Raw genomic sequence first — 25,851 nt, 5'->3', positions numbered from 1 at the left:
GTCTGTTTGTCTTTTTCTTTTTTAGCCATGGCAATGTCAGTTTGTTTTCGATCTTCGAGTTTGAATGTCCCCCTGGTATCTTTCGCCCCACTTTTATATCCAAGTCGTTATGAAATAAATCAAAAATTTCTATCATACAATGGTACTATTGATATAATTTTTTGTGACAAACAAGCATTTTACAATTTAACATACACAACAAAAAAAGTTTACATTTGTTGGACTGCAACGAATTTGTTTTATAAACATATCTGCCATTTAACTTTTTATCATACATAGCTAAATTTATATCTTTCCACGTTCTGTTTAATTCGAAACTTTTCTGTTTAATCCATTCAACTTTTTATCATACATAGCTATATTTATATCTTTCCACGTTCTGTTTAATTCGAAACGAATAACACACATACTTTTTAGCAACACATAACTATTTACAGCATAATTTCAAACACGACTCCGGATCTCCTTCTAGTTCCCTTGTCACTATTGACCATTTGTTCACATGATAAAAATCCGGTTTGTTTATCAGCAGCCATGTTGTCTTCGATTGACGTCATACTATTCCCGTCAAACGAAGTTGACCTATTACTTTCGAAAGAGGTCTGCCGACTGTCGTTCCCAAATTTCATTTGTCGAAAAGACGATGCATAGCTGCAATTGTCTAACGATGCCTTTCTAGAATTCGAAACAATACTATTGTTATCTGAACTTGTGATTCCGGACAAGATGCTCGTGGTATCATATGACGTAGATCCGGTATCTGGTATCACATTATCATCACTTGATATTTGTCTTGCTGTAGAATCGAGATTGTTCGGTTCTGTTGATAAATCCTTAGGTGATAGCAGTTCTATGTTGGGGCTTAGAATATTTTGACCACTAGATTGACTTGACGAATTAGTACTACTCTTCTTATTCAATGTTTGCAAATCATTAGAAAAGTTATTTTTAGTTTCACTGTACTCACAGGTTGACAAGTTGTTAGTGCTATTTGGCCCCGATAACGTATCGCTATCACTTGAAAGTGTTAGCTCTGATTCTGTATGACAGATGTTAAAAACAGGTGATGAACATGTATGACCCAGTTCATCAGAGCTATATGTGGTAGGCGGAACAATAGTAGAATGTGATCTCGGCTCTACATGTTCGTGTAATGGTGGGGGTATAGCCTCTCCTGTTGAATGAGACCGTTTTGTGTATTGTAACTTTGGCTTCCGGTCAATGATGTTTAAACTTTTCATAATCCGTCGAAGAGTTTTAAGTCCCGGATTTTTCTTGTCTTTCTTTCCAGTCGCAAGACTCGCATATTGTTCTCTTGGACATATTCCTGAGGCACCACTTGGAAGATCGCAGCAAGCAGCACTCGCTACAGATTTCTCAGACGGAAAATCATAAGTAAGAACACACGACATTTTTTCCGTAGAATTTGAATGATCTATTTGTTTCTGGACAGAATTATTCCGTTCTGACTTTTCCATCGGTTGGTCTGTATCACTCTGTTTGTGTGCACACAATTGATCGGTTTTGTTAAAACTGTTCATGTTGTGTTTGTTGTCATTGTTTACATTTTCTTCATCATTATTAACTTTTTTAAGACGTAACGACGAACTCAGTAAATTCCAAAATGCATGTCCAAACTTTAGCCGCCGGGCTTTAATTGAGCTGATTCCACGTAAGACACGGGGATAAGATACATCTTCATCTAGGAGTACAGGAATAATCTTTCTGCGTTTAGCATCTGAAAAATACCAAACAAATATGCATATCTGATGTTCAGTAGTTATAGTTTGTTGATGTGGTTCATAAGTGTTTCTCGTTTTTTTGTAATATAGAATAAACCGTTAGTTTCCCTGTTCGAATGGTATTACACTAGTAACTGTTTGTGGTCCTTTATAGGTTCCGTGTGTTGAAGGCCGTACTTTGACCTATAATGGTTTACTTTTATGAATTGTGATTTAGATGGAGAGTTGTATCATTGGCACTCATACCTCATCTTCTTATATCTAAATATCGTTATGTTCATGTAATACAATCAAATTAACTGCCAATTGTTTATAATAACGCATAACAATGGTTATGATTGTATATCAACTTTCACTGATTCGGTTTTTAGGGGAAATGTACGTACTTTGGCGAACATCAGTAGGTGGGGGTTAAAAAAATACACACAAAATGGTAATGTACCCTTATGATTCAAAAACTGAAACTTTCTCTAGGATACTGAAGATTTAGTTGATATATAAAGCATAACATAAGAAAAATGTTAAATAATAATACAAAAAACGGAAATACCACTGAAAAATCTTCAAGTCTACAATGCACACATTGTCCTTTAAACTGATATTTTTTTTATTAAGTTAACCTTTTGATAAAATAACCTAAATTAATTTAATTCATTGTAATAAATGGCGCCCTATAATTAATGTCTTAAAACCCAGCTTGTCATCGGATTTTAGCACATAAATGTAAAGATATGAATAAAAGAATGATATTGGTTTGCCTCAAGGTTAAAAACTACGATTTGAAGGCAATTTAGGACCGAACATTTTGTATGCATTTAAACTTTGCGTTTCAAGGGAGATAACTAGTATACGATAATATTACAATACAGGTATTTCTGGTTTTATTTTATAAATCGTTTTATATATGCGAAGGATAAACCATTTTAAAAGTACATTTGCCAAAAATATCCGATCTCCAAGTAAAATTCAAACCGGAAAGTCCTTTATCAAATAGTAAAATCAAAGTTCAAAGTTCAAACACATTAAATGGACAGACATTTACACAAAATTAAGCATTTACCTTGCATGTAGCCTTTTATTAGATACTTTATAGATCAGTTTATGGTTTGACTGACAATGAAACAAATGACGCAACAATAAATCACTATATAATACAGCTTTACTTAGCAAAATTATTTTTCAAGTTGAAAAGTTTAATTTTCCCCAGAAACTTTGCCAGTGAAAGCTGACATACAAAAAGTTGGATAGCTATGTTTGTATATATACACCTTTGTTGTTTCATAATGGTAAAGAGCGTATGTTTGGATCTTAGTGATCCAGATTTTAATGTCCAAACGACAGAAGGCTTTGGTTGACCTAAAATTCTAAAGATTCTTGCCTATAATTGTCATGAACTTTAACATTTGTGATGCCTACTATGCTCCTAAAACAAAACTAACGCAACTGTTTTAAAACTCAATCAATCGATTTAAAAAAAAATATATTTGCATTAAATTACCTATAACAAAAAAGCAAAGACAAGAATACAATGCAAAAGTAAAACAGACAATAATCATTATGGTATTGGTTGAACTAGTCTCCAATATTTTCCCCAAGGACAATTAACCATTAACTAAGTGCAAGAGTTATTCATTATGAAACGATTATCTTTAACATATTGAGGGCATGGCACAGAAACAACTTACTTTTAAGTCGAAACGCATATATTACATTGTACAAATAGTTCAATGTTCTTAACAATTGTAAATTGTCTGCTTTTAGACATTTACAACCGGAAATGAAACTAATTATAATACTACATGTACTTTATATTTGTTAATACCATGAATGTTATACATTCACTAGATATATATTTTAAAATTAACATCTAATTAATGTAAATGTGTTATTTTAAATCTGCACTACTTATCAAAACCAAAACAGGAATAAATCTTTTAAGCAGTTTTATGTTTTTCTTTTTAAACGTCCATTCACAATGTTTCCTGTCATTGCTGGTACCGTTGATAGCTAATTTTCAATTCCAGAGGGTACCAACAGCTACTTTAAGGCTCTGATATTTGCATTGATTGAAATCTTGCAACTTTACTGAATTGTTCAATGTATGATAATACAATGTTTTGCTCCCTTAAAATCGAAGTCTTCAAATTCATAAAAAAAGGTTTATTGGCATCAAATAAAATAAGTTTAAGCAAACATATAATCACCGCGTTCCCAGTACACCAGATGTGTCATTCTGACCTTAAATGATAAACTGACATAATTTTGAAAGGAAAGAAAGAAGTTTAATGTTTTTAAAATTTTTAGGAGCTGGTGCTCTAATAACGCGACCTCCACAGCACCAACCATTTTCTTTTGAAGAACAGCAATAAAGCTATGTTTCTTTGCTATTTGCGTGGTTTTTTTTTTGCTTTATACAAAAATGTATGCATTGATTTTGTGACACGGTTGAAAACCCTTTATTCTTTCTTATCGTTTAAAGAGATATAAAAAATCATAATAGTCAATAAAACCTACGGTAGGAACAATTGAAGATAACACAACAAAAATAAACCACAAAAGCTACCGTTGGAACAATTTTAGTTTATACAACACGAATCCATGCAAAGACCGTATGACTAAGATATTCTGGAAAAGAGAAGCAGTTACCTGAAATGCACATAAAAGTATTTCACTTCTAAAACAAATATTAGTTATGTATACAGATTCCGACATTGAAAGTGATGCAGCATCAATTCTCGACGGCATAACAGCAATGATGCATCAATGCCCGTCGACATGATACAAAATTAAAGATTATGATTTTTTTCTGGTTTCATCGATTATATATAAAGCTATGCGGTTTTCTATTTAAATGTTATCTTTTTCCATCGACTTCATTTTAGTATAAGGCTCTCGTTTTTTTTTACTCTGTAAATTGTAAAGGCTTACCTGGGTCGAGCGTCTTGACGAACTGTGTTGCAAATACACAAGCAGGACTGGTAAGGTAATGTTTAGACAGAATAACTATAAGTCTGCTGTCACACCTATTAAATATATTATGAATCACTTACAGAATAATTGACAATTAAATGCAAATTGTCACCTTGTGTGATGTAAAATTGAAAGGTTTATGTCCGAATATGATAAATCATTGACAACCAAACAAGAGAAGGCTTTATAAAATATGGAATCTATCAATTTGATAGGAAAGGAATGAAATTAAATTCATAAATCTAGACATTTTACTTTCTATGTAAAATTATTTTGTAATGAAATTAAACAGAAAATATTATTCGGGAAACCCCAAACGAAATGAGGAAATATTTGGTTTTGAGGAAGAAGGAATCTATCGATACCGTGATCATTATTTAAATGCAAAATTATTGTTCTACATTGTTCATAAGATGAATTCAATTTAAAATAAAATGTTACATTTTTTTCAATATCTAAATTCTAACAAATGAAATTAAAATGTGTTGTTCTCAAATATTTAAATATATATTATAAAAGTGCATGACTTCATCTCTCATATGGTCATACCAAAAGAAAATTGTGCATTCTTTTCAAATATTAAGATATACATTACAAAAGTGCATGACTTCGTCTCTTAAAAGCAAAAAAGGGATAATAAGTCTGAATAGCCAACTCTCCACAACATGATACAAGAAAGAGAAATAAATACAGTATATATCAAATGTGTATTTAAATTATGATCAATGTCCCAATATTAAATCTGGTGCTTGTAACATCTGTTTTTCTTCGTGCCAGAGGAGCTTGGGGAAAACATGAAACATATTTCACTGTTTTGGAATGAATAGGTAATTTACCTTGTTTCTATCACTTCCGCTAAGGTTTCAAATTCGTATTTTCCACCTAGCAATGCTTCCTGAGGCAAGAAGAAATCAGCCTTTTGGTCTTTATACTTCATGATGATATCATTAGCGAGATTTATATTTTCATCAGCACAACAAATGCAAGCAGAATATTTCTTAAGAAAGCCTTCCCCTAAAATAAAAATAAAATAATATATCATTTAATTTTGAAGTTTCGTTTATTCAACTGACGGATGCTACATGCAAAGCAGGAGCTTTTACCCTGTCACTGTACACGTTCTTGCTCCTTTGGGAGTTCGTGCAATTCCCTATATAAGGTTTGTATTTTTACCAAGACCAGTTTCCTCTAAGGGAGCTACCATTTTTTTTAATGCATATTTTTCTTTATAAAAATACAGTTCATTGGGATTTTTTAAAACTTTTTATTTCTTATTTGCATCAATTTTCTTTATCGTAGAGGTTAGCTCTTTTCCTGTACCAATCGTTGTATAGTAAACTTTTATCCATCCTCTACTTGTAGTAAAAAAGGGACGTAGTTTAACTCCACCATCTTAATATTTTTTTTAAAAGTTGATGCACAGGGACTCGGTTAGCATATTAAAATTTTGTAAATCAATGTTTTTAATTTATTTTTTATTATTTCCTGTCTATTTGCATTACTATATTAACGTATTTAAAGTTGCCATCACTATTTCTTTGTTTTCTGGCAATGTGCAGTTTACTATCCATATCCATATACTTAAAAAACCTAAAGGGATCTAAGTCGCCATCTTGAATTGCCTTCCCTACTTTAGATAAAAAATAATTAAAAATATGAATAAATTACTATATACCTTACAACAGCCCTCATTTTCTTCCGAAATAATTCTTCTATAACATGCATATTTTGATTTGTGGATTAACAGAACCCTTATGAAGTTTCAGTTGCATTCGTGTCAGAATATCAAATTTCCCGGCGAAAGCAACGTATCATTCGGAAACTTCCGGGTTGATGCGTTTACCACAACGATAAATCCTTATAAACAGACGAGTGCTGTCCCTTGATTTATTATTACATATCGAGCGCAAAGTTAACAAATAGAACCTTTCTTCAAACGGGGTAACATAAATCATTGACTTTTTCGAAGACACATCAATAAAATAAAGAAGTTACTAAAAATATTGACACGTTCAAAGGGATTTATAAGGTTTACTAACAGTACCAGGATATAAAAAAGGGGGAGGGCCGGTTGGTAGGTCAACTTGGAGTAATACTTTGAAAAAGTATATTAACTTATCATACATGCATGTATGAAGTTCAATCGGAAGGCCCCTTTTCCATATACATACATACTCTTCTGATTATATAAGTGTAAGTGTTGTACTGCATAAATCCATGATTTGAAAAATATCAGGATGTCAGAAATACAACCCGATAGTTTGGGACAATCATTTGATATTTTCAATGGGCAGAAGGATAGGAGGATAATCTGATATTGAAACAATACATGCACTAACTGTTCAAAGACATTTTTGTTTGATATTTAATTTATATGAGGGATATCTTGGTGTGGCTTAGGTATGAAGTTAGGGGACATCACTCGTCTGTTTATAAGGATTTATCGTTGTGGTAAACGCATCAACCCGGAAGTTTCCGAATGATACGTTGCTTTCGCCGGGAAATTTGAATATTCTGACACGAATGCAACTGAAACTTCATAAGGGTTCTGTTAATCCACAAATCAAAATATGCATGTTATAGAAGAATTATTTCGGAAGAAAATGAGGGCTGTTGTAAGGTATATAGTAATTTATTCATATTTTTAATTATTTTTTATCTAAAGTAGGGAAGGCAATTCAAGATGGCGAATTAGATCCCTTTAGGTTTTTTAAGTATATGGATATGGATAGTAAACTGCACATTGCCAGAAAACAAAGAAATAGTGATGGCAACTTTAAATACGTTATTATAGTAATGCAAATAGACAGGAAATAATAAAAATTAAATTAAAAACATTGATTTACAAAATTTTAATATGCTAACCGAGTCCCTGTGGTTGATGTTGCTGGCAGATCTAAGAAATTCTCTATTAAAATCAAATTACATTTTTTAAGAATAGTGTAGGGGTAGGGGATCATGTGATAATCTGGATGTCTTTGCGTTTTTATGTTTACGATTGCTGTCTCATTGACGTATACCTTTGTCTATATATATATATGTCAGACAAATCCCTCTATTGTTTATGCGCATATACCAGCGCAACAGTACTATGCCGTCAGCGTTTTATGACGTCGTGGTTTCCGCGAACTTGAAACGTTAATGAGAGTTATTCCTCTTTGAGCCGATTGAGAGAGTGACAAACGTTTTGAGTAGATTTTCCGAGAAGAAAATGAAAATTGTTTTTATACAATAGACATGTTCCAGAATTGGATATATAAATTAATTATGTGAATTAAGTGTATCTGAAACAAACAACAAAACAGCAAACGATAAAATATATGATCAAAAGAGAGTCAACTATATATACAGCACACTAACAACTGTCAAGAAACGAAACAAAAATCTGGATACTCGACAACAAGATGGAGGGGGGTAGGACCTTTATCGGGACTCCGGGATCGGGTGTTTTAAGCTCGGGATTTCGGGATCCGGGAATCCTTTTTAACTTTACTTTATTTAAATTCGGGACCTCGGGATTTCGATTTTTTTAAGTCCGGGATTTAGGTATTGGCCAATCATATATTATAATATAAAAATAATTTCCATAATTTGCTACGTGTATGGATTTATCTGTTCTAGTGAGACATTCTCTTTGGTAGCCTAGGTTTTAAATTGTATTTATATTTCCACAAATCATTAAGAAAATACGAAAATCATCAATCATGTCATCAAATTTCAATGTATCTATAGAATTAGAAACCTTACGTACCTATATGGATATGGCAAATTGCACATACGTATTTTGAATGTGTAAGGCGATTACATTTTTACACAAATATAATATTCAGATTTCTGATAAGCACCAACAAATCAGTAACCCAACGACGCATACGTGTAAAATAAAGTCCATCTAGAGAAGTTAACATTTACGCTTCTAACATTGTAGGTTTTTGTATTTGACCACTCCCGAGTATGATCCAATTTGCCAAATTTTATATTTATGTACTAGGTGCGCAATTTTTATATAAAAAAAAACCAACATAATCCTGCCTGTGGAAGAATTAAAGAGGAATGCATATGAAAAAAGAATGTGTCCAAAGTACACGGATGCCCAACTCACACTATCATTTTCCATGTTCAATGGACAGTGATATCGGGTAAAATAATCTAATTTGGCATTAAAATTAGAAAGATCATGTCATAAGCAACATGTTTACTAAGTTTCAAGTGATTGGACTTCAGCTTCATCAAAAAACTACCTTGACCAAAAACTTTAACCTGAAACTTGCACTTTCATTTTCTATGTTCAGTGGGCCTTGAAATTGGGATCAAAAGTCAAATTTTGTCTTAAAATTAGAAAGATCATATCATAAGCAACAAGAACTTCAAAAACTACCTTGACCAAAAACTTTAACCTGAAGCGGGACAGACGGACGGACGTACGAACGGACGCACAGAGCAGGAAATATAATGCCCCTCTACTAGTCTATCGTAGGTGGGGCATAAACAATCAATAGTTGATTTGAGAGAAAAAAGTCGGACTAGGTTCCATTCATAATCACGATATGACAACTGTATGAGTATACTTAGACTGAGTTTCTAGCAATATGACGGAATATTTTGACATAATAGATGCCTATGGATGAATGATGAAAACAGTAGTATGTTAAATAGACCCCGTTAACACTTACACGAAATTGAATCGATCTTTTAAGAACATCTCTCATTTACGATCTTTTTAGAACTTGTGATTTTAATTTAGTATACATTGCAATCCTAAAATAATCGGTCATTTCGTTAAAAAAAAACTCTTAGTAAATAGAATAAGGAAATATTTGGTTCATAAGATGTGCTTCTGCATTTATTAATTATCTTTTTGATTTATATACATAAGTCCTTTTAAAAACAAAGAAATGTCAGAATAATTTTACTTATAACGGTCATTTTGTTTGAAGATGAGTAATTTACAGAAAATAATAAAAAAAAATAATAATGAATAAATACAATTGAAATGACAGTTTTTAAAATGTGCACCGATTAACACACGTATATTTAGCGAATACGGAACGAATAAGTAACGGTATCAGTCGAGCAATGAAACGGGTCAGGAGCTTGTAATTACGTTGTTGTCGTTAACGTGTTACATATTTGTTTTCAATTTATTTTTTTATTTTTTCATAAATTAAGCCGTTATTTCTCGTTTGAATTGTATTTCATTTGTTATTTCTGGACCTTTTATAGCTTTATATGCATTATGAAATTTGCTCATTGTTGAAGGCATTACGGTGATCTATTATAAATAGTTCCTGTGTCAATTGGTCTCTTGTGGAAATTTGTATTATTTGCTATCATATCTTTATCTATCAGAAAAATGATGCAAAAAAACGACGTATACATTTTTTTTATCTTCATGTTCTGTCAAATCATTTGAGTATACGGATGAAACTCTGAAATCAGTTACTTATAAGAATATATTAAACTGACCATGCGCAGATTTATTTTGATATCTACATAAAACAATTTGAATTGTAGATCGATTTATCTAAGCGTTTAAACTTAAACAAAAATCAGGGTTGCGTTCAATATCGTAGCGGCTACATAGGGCTACGTAGATTTATGACTATTTAACATGTAGCTAGCCTAAGCTAGCTGCTACATAGATATTGATTGCAGCTAGCCTAGCTACTCGTTCATAAGATCAAAATCTATAATACGTAGCCGCTATTATAGTGAACGGAACCCGGTTCATAAACAAATCAATCTTTTTAAAACTACATTTGGAAGTGGTATTTTTAAGTCCGATTTTTCCGAGTCATATTTGCATTATCGGCACCTCGATCTTTATTGTTAGGGGTCTTAGATTTATATTGATTTTAAGTTATTATCATCAAAATAAAAAGGAACAACATTCTTAACCGCGAAATTAGAATTCATGATATCAAAAGCAAAGGTCTGTCTTGTCTTTCAGATATACTTTGACTTAACTATGAAATGATATAACAAATGTATTCACTATTTTAAGAAGAATTTCTGTTCAACACATAAGCACTTTAAATAAGTTGAATAGAAGCATAATCCATTCGCGTGTACATTTGTTCAACGCATTGTTTTCCAACCACCGGATTTATATTACGTGTCTGTGAAACTGATTGAAAACTCTAAGTACTATCACGTGTAAATTAATATGCATTAAAAGTAGTTTAAAACAAACAAACAACATAACAGCAAATAACGAGAACTGTGTTGTCCGTAATTTGTATAGGAATAACGCCCAAAACCGGCGGAACGGCTTTCGACGTTATATTAGAATTGGCGCAATGTATTCCCGCCATTTCAAATTGTTAACCCTTTTGTAGAAATATCTCTTTTTCCATGCCGGTGACCCCATCTTTTTATTTCATGATTTTATCTAGAAATATACAACGCATATTCTGTTGAATACTCATCGAGAAATTATTGGTCATTTTTTTTTAAACATCATTCTTTCATAGTTATTTCACAATAAATAAAGGCGGGAAAATTATTATAGCAACTTATCGCTATTATTTTGCCCTCAGAAATTGGTAATATTATTAAAATAGTTTGTATTAACAACTTGGTTAACAGAACAAACAAGTTTTATGGGAAACCAACTTTAAAAAAAAATATTACACTGCTATTGACTAGAGGTCCCAATTTCCAAATTCCATGAAAAAGACGGCGTTCTAAATCGAAAACGAGGTCGGTGACCCCATTATTTTATTTGCTGATTTTGAAGCTTTTACCTAACCTAAAGTAAATATAAAATATAAAGAAGATATTATTGGTAGATCTGAATAGAAGGATTTGTCTTTAAGTAAATAAAGTTAGTGATATTATTGTTTGCTTCAAATTACAGCCGAAATTCGAAATTTTTCCCCTAGAGAAAATAATCCAACTACTAAAAGAAATGGCTTAAAACTCCTCCCAAAAAGTTTTTCCCCAAATAGTGACGACATTGGTAGAAATGTTTGTAAATATCGTAATCATGTTATTATTTCGTTATTAGAAAGCACTTTTGAGATCCGGTTTTCTGATCAGAATCAACATGCTGTTTGTAACACATGTGGTTTTCAATACATCAAGTATCATTTTCCCCCTCTCCGAAAAGTACCATTCAGGTGAAAAATGTCTGATAACTAAAATATACGTAACATATTAATGTGTCTACTGATTATGATAATTATTGAAATATTAACTGTTCATATAACCTATCAGAGTGTCAACTGTTCATCTTACATATCAAAGTGTCAACTGTTCATATAACCTATCAGAGTGTCAACTGTTCATCTTTCATATCAAAGTGTCAACTGTTCATATCACCTATCAGAGTTTCAACTGTTCATGTTACACATCAAAATGCCAACTGTTCATGTAACATATCAATGTGTCAAATATTCATGTAACATATTAAAGTGTCGACTGTTCATATTACCTATCAGAGTGTCAACTGTTCATTTGAAATATCAATATGTCAACTATTCATGTAACATATCAAAGTGTCAACTGTTCATATAACCTATCAAAGTGTCAACTGTTCATGTAACATATCAATGTGTCAACTATTCATGTAACATATCAATGTGTCAACTGTTCATATTACCTATTAGAGTGTCAACTGTTCATGTTACATATCAATGTGTCAACTATTCATGTAACATATCAAAATGTCAACTGTTCATGTTACATATCAAAATGTCAACTGTTCATATAACCTATCATAGTGTCAACTGTTCATTTTACATATCAAAGTGTCAACTGTTCATCTTACATATCAATATGCCAACTGTTCATGTTGCATATCAAAGTGTCAACTGTTCATGTTACATATCAAAGTGTCAACTGTTCATATAACCTATCAGAGTGTCAACTGTTGTTGTTACATATCAGAGTGTCAACTGTTGTTGTTACATATCAGAGTGTCAACTGTTGTTGTTACATATCAGAGTGTCAACTGTTATTGTTTTTCATTTAGTCATATCTTATATTATGAATTATAAAAAAAATACTTCATATTCTGATGAAGAATTCGTTATTCTGATACATTTGACTACACAAAGCATTAGTTTAACAATGATGAATAATACAGACACAACGAAAAACATTTTTTAACGATAAATGATACAGAAAAAAACGATAAGAAGTTATTTAACAATGATAAATGATAAAATATGAATATAAATGTAACTTACTATCGTCCGTAGTTAGAAATCCATCATCTTCATAAACTGGACTGACTGGACGTGGTAGAAGATAACGAATCCCATCATCTGCGCATATGCTTCTCGTTGTGTCTTCAACCTTATCTAACTTTTTGAGATTGTTATTTTCAACTGCACATCGAACATTTATCTCTATATCTTCTGTATTGGTAATTTTTGCAAGTTTAGATGTTTCATTTCTGTTGTGATCTGTAATGTGTGATGTGTTCTCGGTACTAACTCTACTTATTGTATTCTCACTACTAACTCTACTTAGTGTATTCTCGCTACTAACTCCACTTATTGTATTCTCGCTACTAACTCTACTTATTGTCCTCTCAACATTTGGTTGAAGGTTCACTGCCTCGTTTTCGTTCCCATTTATTAAGGATTGAAGTTCTTCATCGTTCAACGAGCACGTTCTATAACCTTCATCTTCTTGTATCGAACAGTTATCGGACAAGTTGTTTTCCCCAAAAACATTTGTATCTGTGTTTAACGATGGTAAACAGTTATCGGAGAAGTTGTTTTCACCAATGATCTTTCTATCTGTGTTTAGCAATGGCAAACCATTATCTGACAAGTTGTTTTCACCAACTATTTTGAGATCTGTGTTTAACGATGTTACAGTTTTACATCCAGTAATTGAATCAAGATTGTTTTCATTATCAATAGTACCTACAATACAATTATAATTGGTAAAACAATATCTGTGGTTATTATGTTTACAATAGAAAAATTGTTTTTTAGCATTTTATTATGATTCAACCTACCGATTGATAACTGAACACATTGTGTAGATTCCTAGACACCAATTGACGAACAAGTTAACATATTATGTAGACCTATCAATTTATAACTTTTAACACATTGTGTAAATTCCTAGACATCAATTGAATAACAATTTAACGCATTGTGTAGAACTATAGATTTAAACACATTGTGTAGATTCCTAGACATCAATTGACTAACAATTTAACACATTGTGTAGACCTATCGATTTACAACTTAACACATTGTGGAGATTCGTAGACACCAATTGACCAACAATTTAACACTTTGTTTAAACCTATCAATTTATAACTTAACACATTGTGTAGATTCCTAGACAAAAATTGACTAACAATTTAACACATTGTGTAGACCTATCGATTTAAACACATTGTGTAGATTCCTAGACATTAATTGACTAACAATTTAACACATTGTGTAGACCTATCGATTTATAACTTAACACAGTGTGTAGATTCCTAGACACCCGTTGACTTACAATTTAACACATTGTGTAGACACTTATCGATTTAAAACTTAACATATTGTGTATACACCAATTGATTTACAACTTTATACATTGTGTAGACCACTTTGAACAAATCGATTTACAACTTAACACTTTGTGTATATTATTACAATTATTGATTTTCAGCTTATAACACATTGTTAAGCCACATCTCTTTTTTGGAGTACTGTATTCTGAATGCCTTTTAATTATTTACATCGTTGGTTTGTTGTGTCATTTACGTAAAGACACGTGTTCATTGTTAAAGACTGCATTTAGCCTTTTATACGGCTTGACTATATTAAAATTGTATTTTAAAAGTGTATTCAAAAAGCAAGTACAGCTTATAGTGAATACATACATTGTTTGACAAATTAGTTCTAAATACAGGGGTTCAGAACCGAGGTTACTGGATAGAACATAATGCTCAGAAAGTGTAAAATAAAGGGGGAAAATAAAGAATAGAGACTATTAGGGTACTAATATATAAAGAAGAGAGAATTATTGGCAAAAATAATAGTTAATTACGGTTTTAAAAATCATAGAATAAAGAAATGAGGGATCAGCCTTTTCAGACCCTATTTTAAATTCATATAGGTACTATAAGACTAGCTTCTTCTTTCTTCTGCAATGTCAAATCTTCTTTAATCGTTCATTATTAATTGAACCAATTAAAAATATATAATGTTGGCTTTTTTTTAATGCTTATTCTTGTTTAACAATTGCAGTATGTTTCTTAATAGCAAATATAGAAGAAATGTTAAAGCATTAAAACTATGTTTGGTGGCATAATTTAATACGAAAAATAACAGTTGAAATTTATTCCAAAAACCACGTGTTGTTCTCGTGTTAAAGAATATTACTCTGACAAAAAAAATATTTTTTTCTTAAAAATACATTTTTTTCTTCAAAAATCATTAAATAAGAAATATGTTCTTACCGATATTAAACACCGTCTCACTATTTTGTGTTGTCCTTTTGATGTGACTTTTTATATCTCTCACTACAAAGCAATGGTACAAAATTAAAATGCCAGTTTATATATAAGCATTAATATTGCTTGATTTAATTTGGTCCTTGAATAGAAACTAAATAAAGACACGTTCAATGTTTAACAAACAGATGATTAATTCTATATAAAAAAAACATAAAGCAACAAAAAATAACAAAATAACAAAATAATTAAAATGCATATACGAATATGTGATAGAAAAAATGAAGGAGAATTTTAAACCTTCAACATACCAAGATAGATAGGTTATAACGGTTTGCCTTATTGTTGTGATTATACTATTGATATACATATATATATCAGTGCTTGGCTTTTGCACCAATTGGCATTTCTTTCGCGACAAATAAATATAATATATCGATATCTTTTTATACCATATTATATGATTATATATTATACATAGTATGCTTAATTTGGTACTTACATACGGAGTCTTTTATTTCAGAAAGACAGTCAAATCGTTCCATTATAACCAAATTCTTGAGTAGATTCCCGAGGGTTCCCGAATGCCGCAATCCCCATTCCTCTAAACAAGCAAACGTTCTGCTATACTTAGTTTCGAAGTATCGAATATGACAAAACTCAAATCCAGCTAATTCTGCCAAACCAGACATGTCACCTAGAACACCATTCGAAGACGGTATAACTGCTGGTGGATCTAGATGGATTGACATCAAACGTCTGGTTGAAGAGCTAAGTATTCTTATTGGTAAGTCATGATATTCTTCTGGAAGGTGCACTCCTTCGCCCATGACGTCACAATATATATATTTATATATATTGCGTAAAAAGTTATAGATTTTTCCTTCTCTAACTGAAAATAGAAATAATATCTGTTTCATTGAAATAATTATGAAAATATCACAAAGATTTAAAATTCATGATTTTATTAACCAATCTACTCCAAATATAACAATTTTACAATGATTATCACAGGATTTCATAGGTTCGTATGTGGCTTAATGCTGCGCAGACAAAATGTTTAACTGCGTTCAACAATATCTAGTTAAAATATTAAAGTATTGATCTTGGTCCGGCAAAGTAAAATACCTTCTATTCGTCCTAAATATTCATGAACTACTTGTCGCTGAACACAAAACAAATATCAATCATATGATGTATTACAAAGATTCCAATTAAATGATATATGTGATACTTTTTCACAAGAGTGTACTTTGTTCATTTAAAAGTTCTTATTCTAATCTTGACAGAATATGATTTCCTATGACATTGAGAACGTGTGTTGACCTATATCAACTTTACAACGTATGTTGAACTCTATCAAATAAGGATGCATCGCAAATTACATTTGTAGTCCTGAACATGCCTCAAATATCTGCCAGTGGAAATTAAGCTAACAGCAGTTAATCAACTTAAAGAAGTTTGCGCAACACTATCGCCTTTTAAACTGTAGTTATGTTTTTGGCTTTTTAGACTATTGAAAATTCGTATATACATGTACTAATAGACAAAAATGTGACAAGTGACTGGATTCCTGTATCTATATAAAGTTACCAGTTTAACATACTTTGTGACTAGTAAACTTTCCACGGGTCATTAATAGAAATTGTGTTACAGGGTTCAACTCACTTTGTGACTGTGAGTTCCCTCAGCCCAATCCCTTTTATACACGTGTTGCCGTCAACCCCCCCCCCCCCCCATTCCCACACCACCACCACCATTACCACACACCCCATGATACATATCCAATAACTAAGTCTATACTGAAAATATAGACGAATAAAGAGGGACTTATAAAACCGAAGAGTATGGGGTTGATTTACATGACAAAAAATGTATAATGTAACAAGTGCAATCTATTTTATTTACTATTTTTATTGATTTCATCGTTTCATATTTTTGCATTAATTTTATAGAACAAAGAAAATCCTTGAGAAGTAAAAGGTAAACCTCCGCTGTCCCATGTAATAGATTGGATGTGTACAAACAACGTATGTACAGCCAGGAGAAGGTAACTTTATTATTAATAAAGAATGTTTGTATTTAGATAAATGTCTTCCTGGTTCAATCTATCTTTAAAACTGACAAACTATTATCTGTCAAGATGTCAGATATAGCCAAAAATTATTGAAAACTCCAAGTCAATCATTGTTTTACACCTACGCAGGTGTCAATGGCAGTTTTAAATTAAAAGATTACATAGTCGTCAGAATTCATCAGGTCCAATTTAAAACAAGAGGCTCTCAAGAGCCTGTGTCGCTCACCTTCATTTACTGTTGTTTTTTTTTAAATCATTTTAAATTACCAATTCAAGCGGATCAACTCAACAACAGGTTGTCTGAAAATTTCAGGGCAGCTAAATCTTAAACTGATGAACATTTTAACTTCATGTCCGATTTTCTTTATATGCTTTTGTTTCCGCGATATTAACCAAAATACTGCAATTTACCCCATAATTCCCTTTTCAGCCATGTCGGCTATGTTGGTTGGCAGGCGGGGTCAACGGACACATTTTAATGAATATTAAAGTTTAGTTAAATTTGTCTCAGTAGTTTCAGAGAATGATTTTTGTAAAAGATTACAAAAATTGATGAAAATTGATAAAAATTGAATATAAAGGACAATTACTCCTTAAGGGGTCAAATGACAATATTGACCATTCAGCGTTATTTGTAGAACTTACTTTACAGAAAATTATTGCTGTTTTAATTTAGTTTATTTCGATCTTTAATAATATTCAAAATAATAACCAAAAACGCAAAGTTTTCTTAAAATTACCAATTCAGGGGCAACAAAGGATTGTCTAATTCGTCTAAAATTTTTAGGGCGGATAGATAAAATCTGATATTTTTTTTTACTGCATGGCGTACTTGCTCTAAATGATTTAGTTTCAGAGATGTAAGCCCAAAACTGCATTTTACCCCTATATTTTACTTTTAGCCATGTCGGCCATTTTGGTTGGCGGGAGGAATGATCTGACTTGTTCTTTTAAGAAGATACCTTAATGATGATTGTTGCAAAGTTTTGATTAAAATTTGCCCTGTAGATTCAGGGAAGATGTTTGTAAAAAAGCTGATGACGACGACGACGACGGATGACGAACGCCACGTGATTAGAAAAGATTAATAGGCACTTTGGGCCAGGTGAGCAAACAATCATAATGATATTTCCAACCATTTCCGTAACTGATGTATTGTGGATTAAGGAGAACCACCCACTACCCCAGAGTTTGATTCTATCTCTCCTTGAAAATTTAACAACAAATACATGATATTGCAAAGAATCATATCTTGCGGTAGTTATATATCGGAGCTGTTTGTTTAAATTTTGATACCGTTTTTTGAACGAATAGCATATCTCTGTAATGTACATTTACATTATTTTTGGGTCTTAATGATAAAAAAAAAGCGCCTTTGTTTATAACTCGATTAATAAGGCAATAACTGTCATCATTTTTTAACCAAGTCAAAACCTTAAAACCACACAATATAAATATGTTTTTTTTATACTTGACCTAGTATTTATAAATACAAATAATCGTTCTACTTGTTCGATTTTTGAGACTTGAACAGCGGTAAAATACTATAAAACTGGTCTATATCAAAAACATCTCTTTGCATCCTCCATTTCTTTTGAACAAATAATCAGTCAGTATTTTCGTCTTTCGGTAATTATCATTTAGGGAACGCTTTTCAACTTCATAGAATACAAACTAAAGTTATTTCTTAACACATATGTCTTTAAATAGATGTTTAGTAAATAAGGGAACACCTGGGGAAAAATAATCTTAAGTTTGAACGACATAATTATTAATCTCTTCTAACTTTAGATTTGCCTTTAATTGCGAAAAAGTTGGCACAGCATATGCCTGTCAGGAACATTGGTTTCTGACGAAAACTGTAAAAAAATATTGACCTTTCATTTAACTTTTAAAAACTAATATATAGGTCATTTCGTAACAATCATTTCTTTATGGTACAGTTGTTATAATGGACAAAAATAACATTAATAGTATGAATTATCCATCTTTGCTTTGTCATTAAACTTATTACTACATGTATGACCTTTCATTCCATCTGTTTTAGCGAGGCAAGATATTTGTCAAATCATTCCACAGGTATTACATGTTGTATACATATGATCTGCATGTACATAATTGTGTTAGAAATCGATGAATTAATTAAATGAAAAGTTGAATAAAAAGTCTTAATAATTTTCCTCTTGTGGTTACTTTTTAAAAATAAGAATGTATGATTGGTGTATTGAGATAATGAAATAGACGTTTTGTTCCTGTACATAAGGAAATAACATTGTAACCTTTACAGAAAGTGCAAGGTAAACACGATAGTATGAAAGGAAATTGTTGATAAATAGTGTACACCTGTACCAGGAGTATAAAGTAGAAAAAAACTAGTTAAAATTCTGCTTCGTCTAGATCTAACCGGAGGCCGCTTGTGAATACTGCAAAAAAAAAAATCATCTGTTTTTTGTCTACTAAAATGAGCAGGGGTTTGAACAATTCTACATGCCCCTTCCTACTATTTTGTTTCAATGTTACATCTTTAACAGTTTCACTGCTATAAATAAGATATTTCCATAAGTACTGACATCTACAGGGAAAAGGCAATCAGTAAACTGGCGGTTTTCAGTAGACATGTAGATAAGTAAGAAAGATCTATTAGAAAAGGAATTACCGACCGTGCAAGGGCTGTATAGCCAGTCAAGGTCGTTAAAAAATTTCATTTGTTTGTTGTATTAGAAAAGGAGTTATAGCAAGTACATATATGTTACAGGCACTAAATAGGCCTTTTGTTTAAAAAAATCAGTAATTTTGCAAAATGACCAGGAATGTTTAGTCATTTTGTATCAGTAATGCCTGTCTAGATTAGGCATTTTATAAATTGCCTGAAAAATCAGTAATTTTACAAAATGCATAAATTTAGAAAATGCCTGTAACATATATACTTGCTAAATTTCAGGACAAATATCGTGCTTAGCTCTGTGATCCAAACATCTTGAAAAAATTATAAATAATCGAGTTCTGTGAATTTGAAATAATTCTGTAAAATTATTCTTGATTATTTAAACTCTTCTTTTTTAATTCAGTAGTTATGATAAATAAAACTGCTCCGGTGTCCAAAGCTCGGGTCCAAAGCTTTCAATTGGGTTTTTTTTAAAATTTTATTCTAGAAACTACTTCAGGTATTTTGAAAAAATGCCTTTCAATTTTTTCAAGGATTTTGTAAAATGCCTTTCAGTATTTTCAAGCATTTTGTAAAATGCCTAGAAAAATTGGTCATTATGTATAATGATTAAATCATTTTGTCGAAGAGACAACAACCTGACCAACGAGCAGATAACAGCCTACAGTGTTTGTTTTTGTCAAACATTAAAAAAGTGGAATGTAAATTGAACTAACAATTTGCTATTAGCAGCCAGTTTAGTATGTAAAAAAGGTCAAAGCAGCGGTAATGTAGTGTGCGTTCAGGCTTAAAATACGCTCAAAATGAAAACTCCTGAAACTATACATAACCATTTAAAGGTAGCGAGATATGGCTTTTGAATCTTGTAAATACTTTAGTATGTTATGAATCTGAGATTCTGTGTCAATTGTGGCAACTGCTGTGTCTGTAAGGATGTTCGGTTCAGTCTGTGTCAATTGTTGCAACTGCTGTGTCTGTAAGGATGTTCGGTCCAGTCTGTGTAAAATTTTGGCAACTATGTCTGTAAGGATGTTCGGTCCAGTCTGTGTCAATTGTGGCAACTGCTGTGTCTGTAAGGATGTTAAGTCCAGTCTGTGTCAATTGTGGCAACTGCTGTGTCTGTAAGGATGTTCGGTCCAGTCATTGACAATTGTGGCAACTCCTGTATCTATAAGGATGTTCGGTCCTGTCTGTGTCAATTGTGGCAACTGCTGTGTTTGTAAGGATGTTCGGTCCAGTCTGTGTCAATTGTGGCAACTGCTGTGTCTGTAAGGATGTTCGGTTCAGTCTGTGTCAATTGTTGCAACTGCTGTGTCTGTAAGGATGTTCGGTCCAGTCTGTGTAAAATTGTGGCAACTATGTCTGTAAGGATGTTCGGTCCAGTCTGTGTCAATTGTGGCAACTGCTGTGTCTGTAAGGATGTTAAGTCCAGTCTGTTTCAATTGTGGCAACTGCTGTGTCTGTAAGGATGTTCGGTCCAGTCATTGACAATTGTGGCAACTCCTGTATCTATAAGGATGTTCGGTCCAGTCTGTGTAAAATTGTGGCAACTATGTCTGTAAGGATGTTCGGTCCAGTCTGTGTCAATTGTGGCAACTGCTGTGTCTGTAAGGATGTTAAGTCCAGTCTGTGTCAATTGTGGCAACTGCTGTGTCTGTAAGGAGATTCGGTCCAGTCAGTGACAATTGTGGCAACTCTTGTGTCTATAAGGATGTTTGGTCTATGAGAGTCTATGTCAATTCTGGCAACTGCTGCGTCTGTAAGGATGTTCGGTCCAGTCTGTGTCAATTGTGGCAACTGCTGTGTCTATAAGGATGTTCGGTCCTGTCTCTGTCAATTATGGCAACTGCTGCGTCTGTAAAGATTTTCGGCCCAGTCTGTGTCAATTGTGTCAACTGCTGTGTCTGTAAGGATGTTCGGTCCTGTCTGTGTTGCATTTTTTCCAGATATTTTAAAACATATAGTTTAAAAATCTATATTGGAAAAATGTAATTCTTGCTAGTTTAAGAGAAGGCGTCAATTTTAAAGAAAAATCTTGGAAGAATCATTTCCCGCCAATTTTATAATGTCCCCCTTCCCCCAAGGTAACTGGGGAATAGAAATATGGTCATTTGGTCTTATTCCGACCGGCAGTAAAATGCTTGCTAAAGTGGCGCGTCCGTTTGACTTTGCGGGATGTATCAATTTTGCAGCCACGTCCTCTCTGAATGGGGACGTTAAATCCGATGCCTCGTGTAAAATAACCCTGGCAACAACTATTTGAGGGGTCTGTTAGTCGTCTGCTGCAAGGCAAAATTCCTGTCCCTATACAATATATCCTCATTTTCTAGTGGCAGTCCAAATTTCCCAGACCATCAACTCGGATGGCGCCTATTACAAGACCTACATGTACCTATTGTATTAATTGTTAACTTGTTCTCGTCCTTAACAGGCATAACATATTTGCCACTCGACGTTAAGAAACCAACAATCAATCAATTAATCTAATAGGTTTTATTTCGAAAACAAGCACATAGACCCTTATTTTTTCCAACTTTTTTAGTTCCTTAAAATATATACCATCAACCAATAGCAGCTAGTCCTTTAAAGAGGTTGTTATTTTGAAACAGTAGCGAGCATTTTTAAAATGACACCCAATGTGTTATTAGTAGAGGTCGGTCATTTACAAACGTATCAACCGTATCGTATACGTTGACGTATCCGCATCTGCAGATATATCAAAAATATAATGTGATCCCGAGCTTATTAATTAGACCATACTTCAATTAAAACAAAACTAATTGGAATCTCTTCGAAACAATCAAACATACACTTTCAATATTTGTAATAGTGGTGTTTTGTAAAAAAAAATATAAAGGGTTTTATCAACTTCTTTTACATGCCCTTAAAAAGGAGCCAATGTAGGGCAGGTACACGAATATCGTACACAATCCTTTAGTATTCTAGTTAAAAAATATTTCACGATCTTATACGAATAAACTAAAAAAAAAATCAAATCAAATCATTAATGTAATACTTATATGCATATAAGGAACTTTGAATATTGTTCATTTGCGATTTTATCATAAAAGGTAATAGAAAGTGCTGCGTATCACTCTATTTGTCAATTGACAATTTAGTTCTCCGTGAGCACAAGTTCATACACATACCGTATTCACTCCTATCATGCCTGTAAACTGTTCCAACTATCCGGAATATCTTAAAAGTAGGGTTACATATTCAACAAAAACTCGATATTTCCTTATTGCTTTGTAAATTTCTGCATTATAAATTAATCAGTCCCCGATTTGCATTATTGAAAGTACATAAAATTAAAGCTCGGGATCATATACTGTTTTTTGGAATATCTGTAGATGCGGATACGTCAACGTATATGCTACGGTTGATACGTCTTTAAATGACCGACCTCTAGTTATGTTAATTTATATTGAATACAAATCAATTGGGATAATGATTTACAATATCGCCTACAGATGAAACGTGTAGTTAAAAGTCTGTTCGTCATTTTCGCATGCCAGTTTAACAAAATTACTTCATCATTCTCTCTCAAATCACGTTAAGTGGACATCCGTAAGGAATTTTCATGCGATGGTGTAAATATTGTCATGTTTCATTTTTTTTACAACATGATGTTACACAACATTTATAAATATACAGGTATATTTGTACATGTAGCTGTATATAGTTACGAAATATGCTTTCCATAAAAATGGCCTTGTTCACTGATTGAGTAGGCATGATTGTTATATGAGTTGTTTGACATCTAATAACTGCTTCTTTCAGAGACCCATATGTGTGTTATCATATTTGAAAGAAATAATTTAAAAGGGAGACGTATCGAGAAGATGCGACAGGTTTGTACTTCTGTTTCAAGACCAGAGGACACTTCCACTACTTGCAGACTGTTTTTTTTGCAGGTCACTTCTATCTTCATATTCCACAGAACGAATTCTGGTGTATATCTTATTAATTTCATCAAATATAAATTTATAATTGGAGTTATTAGTAAGGCGTGGTAGAATGCCCTAATTTATAAAATAATAAGAAACATTTAAAGTAGATTTGAAAAAAACCCAGACAAAAAGTGTACAGTATTAGCAATAATCCTAAACATCTAGATAAAGATATCTTAATGCTTTAAAAAAAAAAGTTGGCTATACAACAGGTGTAAAACAATAGAGAAAATCATGTTGCATTCTCTCCAGAGCACCTTGCTTCTCTGAACATTTTCAGTGCCTTTGTCTGTTCTATGGCGTGCCGTATATTATTACGCAATTTCCCAAATATCCCCTCATCTTTTAATACTATGAACATGTTTACAACTTTTTACAACAACAATTGGTTAATAATGTTATTGTTACCTGTTACTGTACCATAAATAAAATGTATGTATATGACAATGTATGACTTGACGAAATTTTCCTGTCCATTTCAAGCTCATTGCTGAGTACGAAAAAAAAACCACCATTCACACAAAAACCCAACAAAATAATCAAATACATTTATTTTCATTTATTAAAACACTCCAATACTCTCGAAATTTCATAGTTAATCTATTTGATTTTTAAGTTTTCAGCGGAAGTTGGCTCACCACCAAGCTGTAATCACATGATGGATAAAATGACGTCAAAACAAAAAGAAATGTTATTTTCAAATGTTTCAGCTAATAGAAATAAATTAGTATGATTTGAGACATATACTTACAGAAACTTTACATCAGTTAATCTTATAAATACATTATTCCTATTTCACTATTATGAAAGAAGCCATTTTGTATAGATTTAAAATGTATATTTCCAGTCACTGTACGCAGGTTAACGTTAAGTGAAATCAAGCATGAATGACGGATTAGGGACATCATTTTTATGTTGACATCTTACAACGTAACAACATGTTAGGTACGATGAGGGGATAACATTTTGTTGGTGAATTATTTTATCTAACCAATATACAATTATTTACATGTAAATGCCTTACGTCCACTCGAAACATGATTGTCAATTCTTTTCAGTTTACAAATCTGTAATTTAATTTGAATATGGAACAAACGAAAGTGTATTTGTTGTTGTCATAGGTAACCGTTTCTACTGTAAAGAAAATATATAAATAAGGATATATATAATGGATTGAAATGATTCGGACACGATCTTCTACTGTAGGATTGTAAGACAGTCGACACACATTGCAAAAACCTATTTTAACATTAATCCATAGAAAATTCACACGAGTCGAGTTTGTAAACCAGCTGTAGGATATTTCAGCATACATGAATTTACAGTGTTGGGCAGGCTCAATTTGTATTCGTAACATTTGGAGATATAACCTTTTTTGCACCTCAACTCAATGTTATGTAAGTCTATGAAATACCATCCTTTTAACATACGCACATTTGTAGTATAAACATTTTCTACTATAGGTAAAATGCATATTGTAGTCGATCACGCATCTATATAGGCCAGTCTATTGGTACATAGTGGAAACTTTATCTGTTTTCCGTGAACTAGCTTCCATAAGCCCAAGCTCGAGACCAAACACTCGTTGGAGAACACTTTGCTCAATAGTCTTATATAGAGGTTAACTATTAATGTTTAAAGAGATCAAGAACATTTAAAACATATTGAACCCGACAGAGATATACAATGGTCTATATATCAATGATAAAAACTAGCTATAACTTATGTGTTTGTGTGTTATTTTCTTTACATCAATCCCACCAACGGACAACAATCCAAATCTGCAATATGTCTACATTAACACTTAAAAGCACAAATGTTTAATGGTATCATAAGATTCGGATTAAAAAAATATGAAAAGAATGTTTTGTGAAATGAAAGAGAAACAATGCAGTTGTAAACATTAAAAGATAGTCCTGTGTACATTTGTACATTTATATAGTTTTTTATTACTTTTAAAAGTGAAAACGTTACTTGATCGCATCGCTCTTGTCTTCTGATATGGGTTGTCTTATAAATTGCACACCAAC

At 32.2% G+C, this 25,851-nt stretch overlaps 1 protein-coding gene across 1 annotated transcript; it reads right to left on the bottom strand.

Moving 5' to 3' along the window:
- Positions 1 to 341: 341 nt before the first annotated feature.
- On the bottom strand, positions 342 to 24,692 carry LOC134708446 (uncharacterized). Its single transcript, XM_063568969.1, has 7 exons — positions 24,573 to 24,692; positions 15,629 to 16,018; positions 15,133 to 15,195; positions 12,905 to 13,591; positions 5,549 to 5,726; positions 4,671 to 4,765; positions 342 to 1,738 (listed from the first exon to the last, which is right to left on the bottom strand). Exons 2-7 carry the CDS (start codon positions 15,954 to 15,956, stop codon positions 432 to 434), a joined length of 2,658 nt encoding a protein of 885 aa, XP_063425039.1. The 5' UTR covers positions 15,957 to 16,018; positions 24,573 to 24,692; the 3' UTR covers positions 342 to 431.
- Positions 24,693 to 25,851: the final 1,159 nt, after the last annotated feature.

Source organism: Mytilus trossulus, chromosome 2 (assembly GCF_036588685.1).
Source record: "Mytilus trossulus isolate FHL-02 chromosome 2, PNRI_Mtr1.1.1.hap1, whole genome shotgun sequence".
NCBI classification, from domain to species: domain Eukaryota; kingdom Metazoa; phylum Mollusca; class Bivalvia; order Mytilida; family Mytilidae; genus Mytilus; species Mytilus trossulus.
The sequence above is the reverse complement of the archived record's forward strand: the minus strand, read 5'-3'. Positions and strand labels throughout refer to the sequence as shown.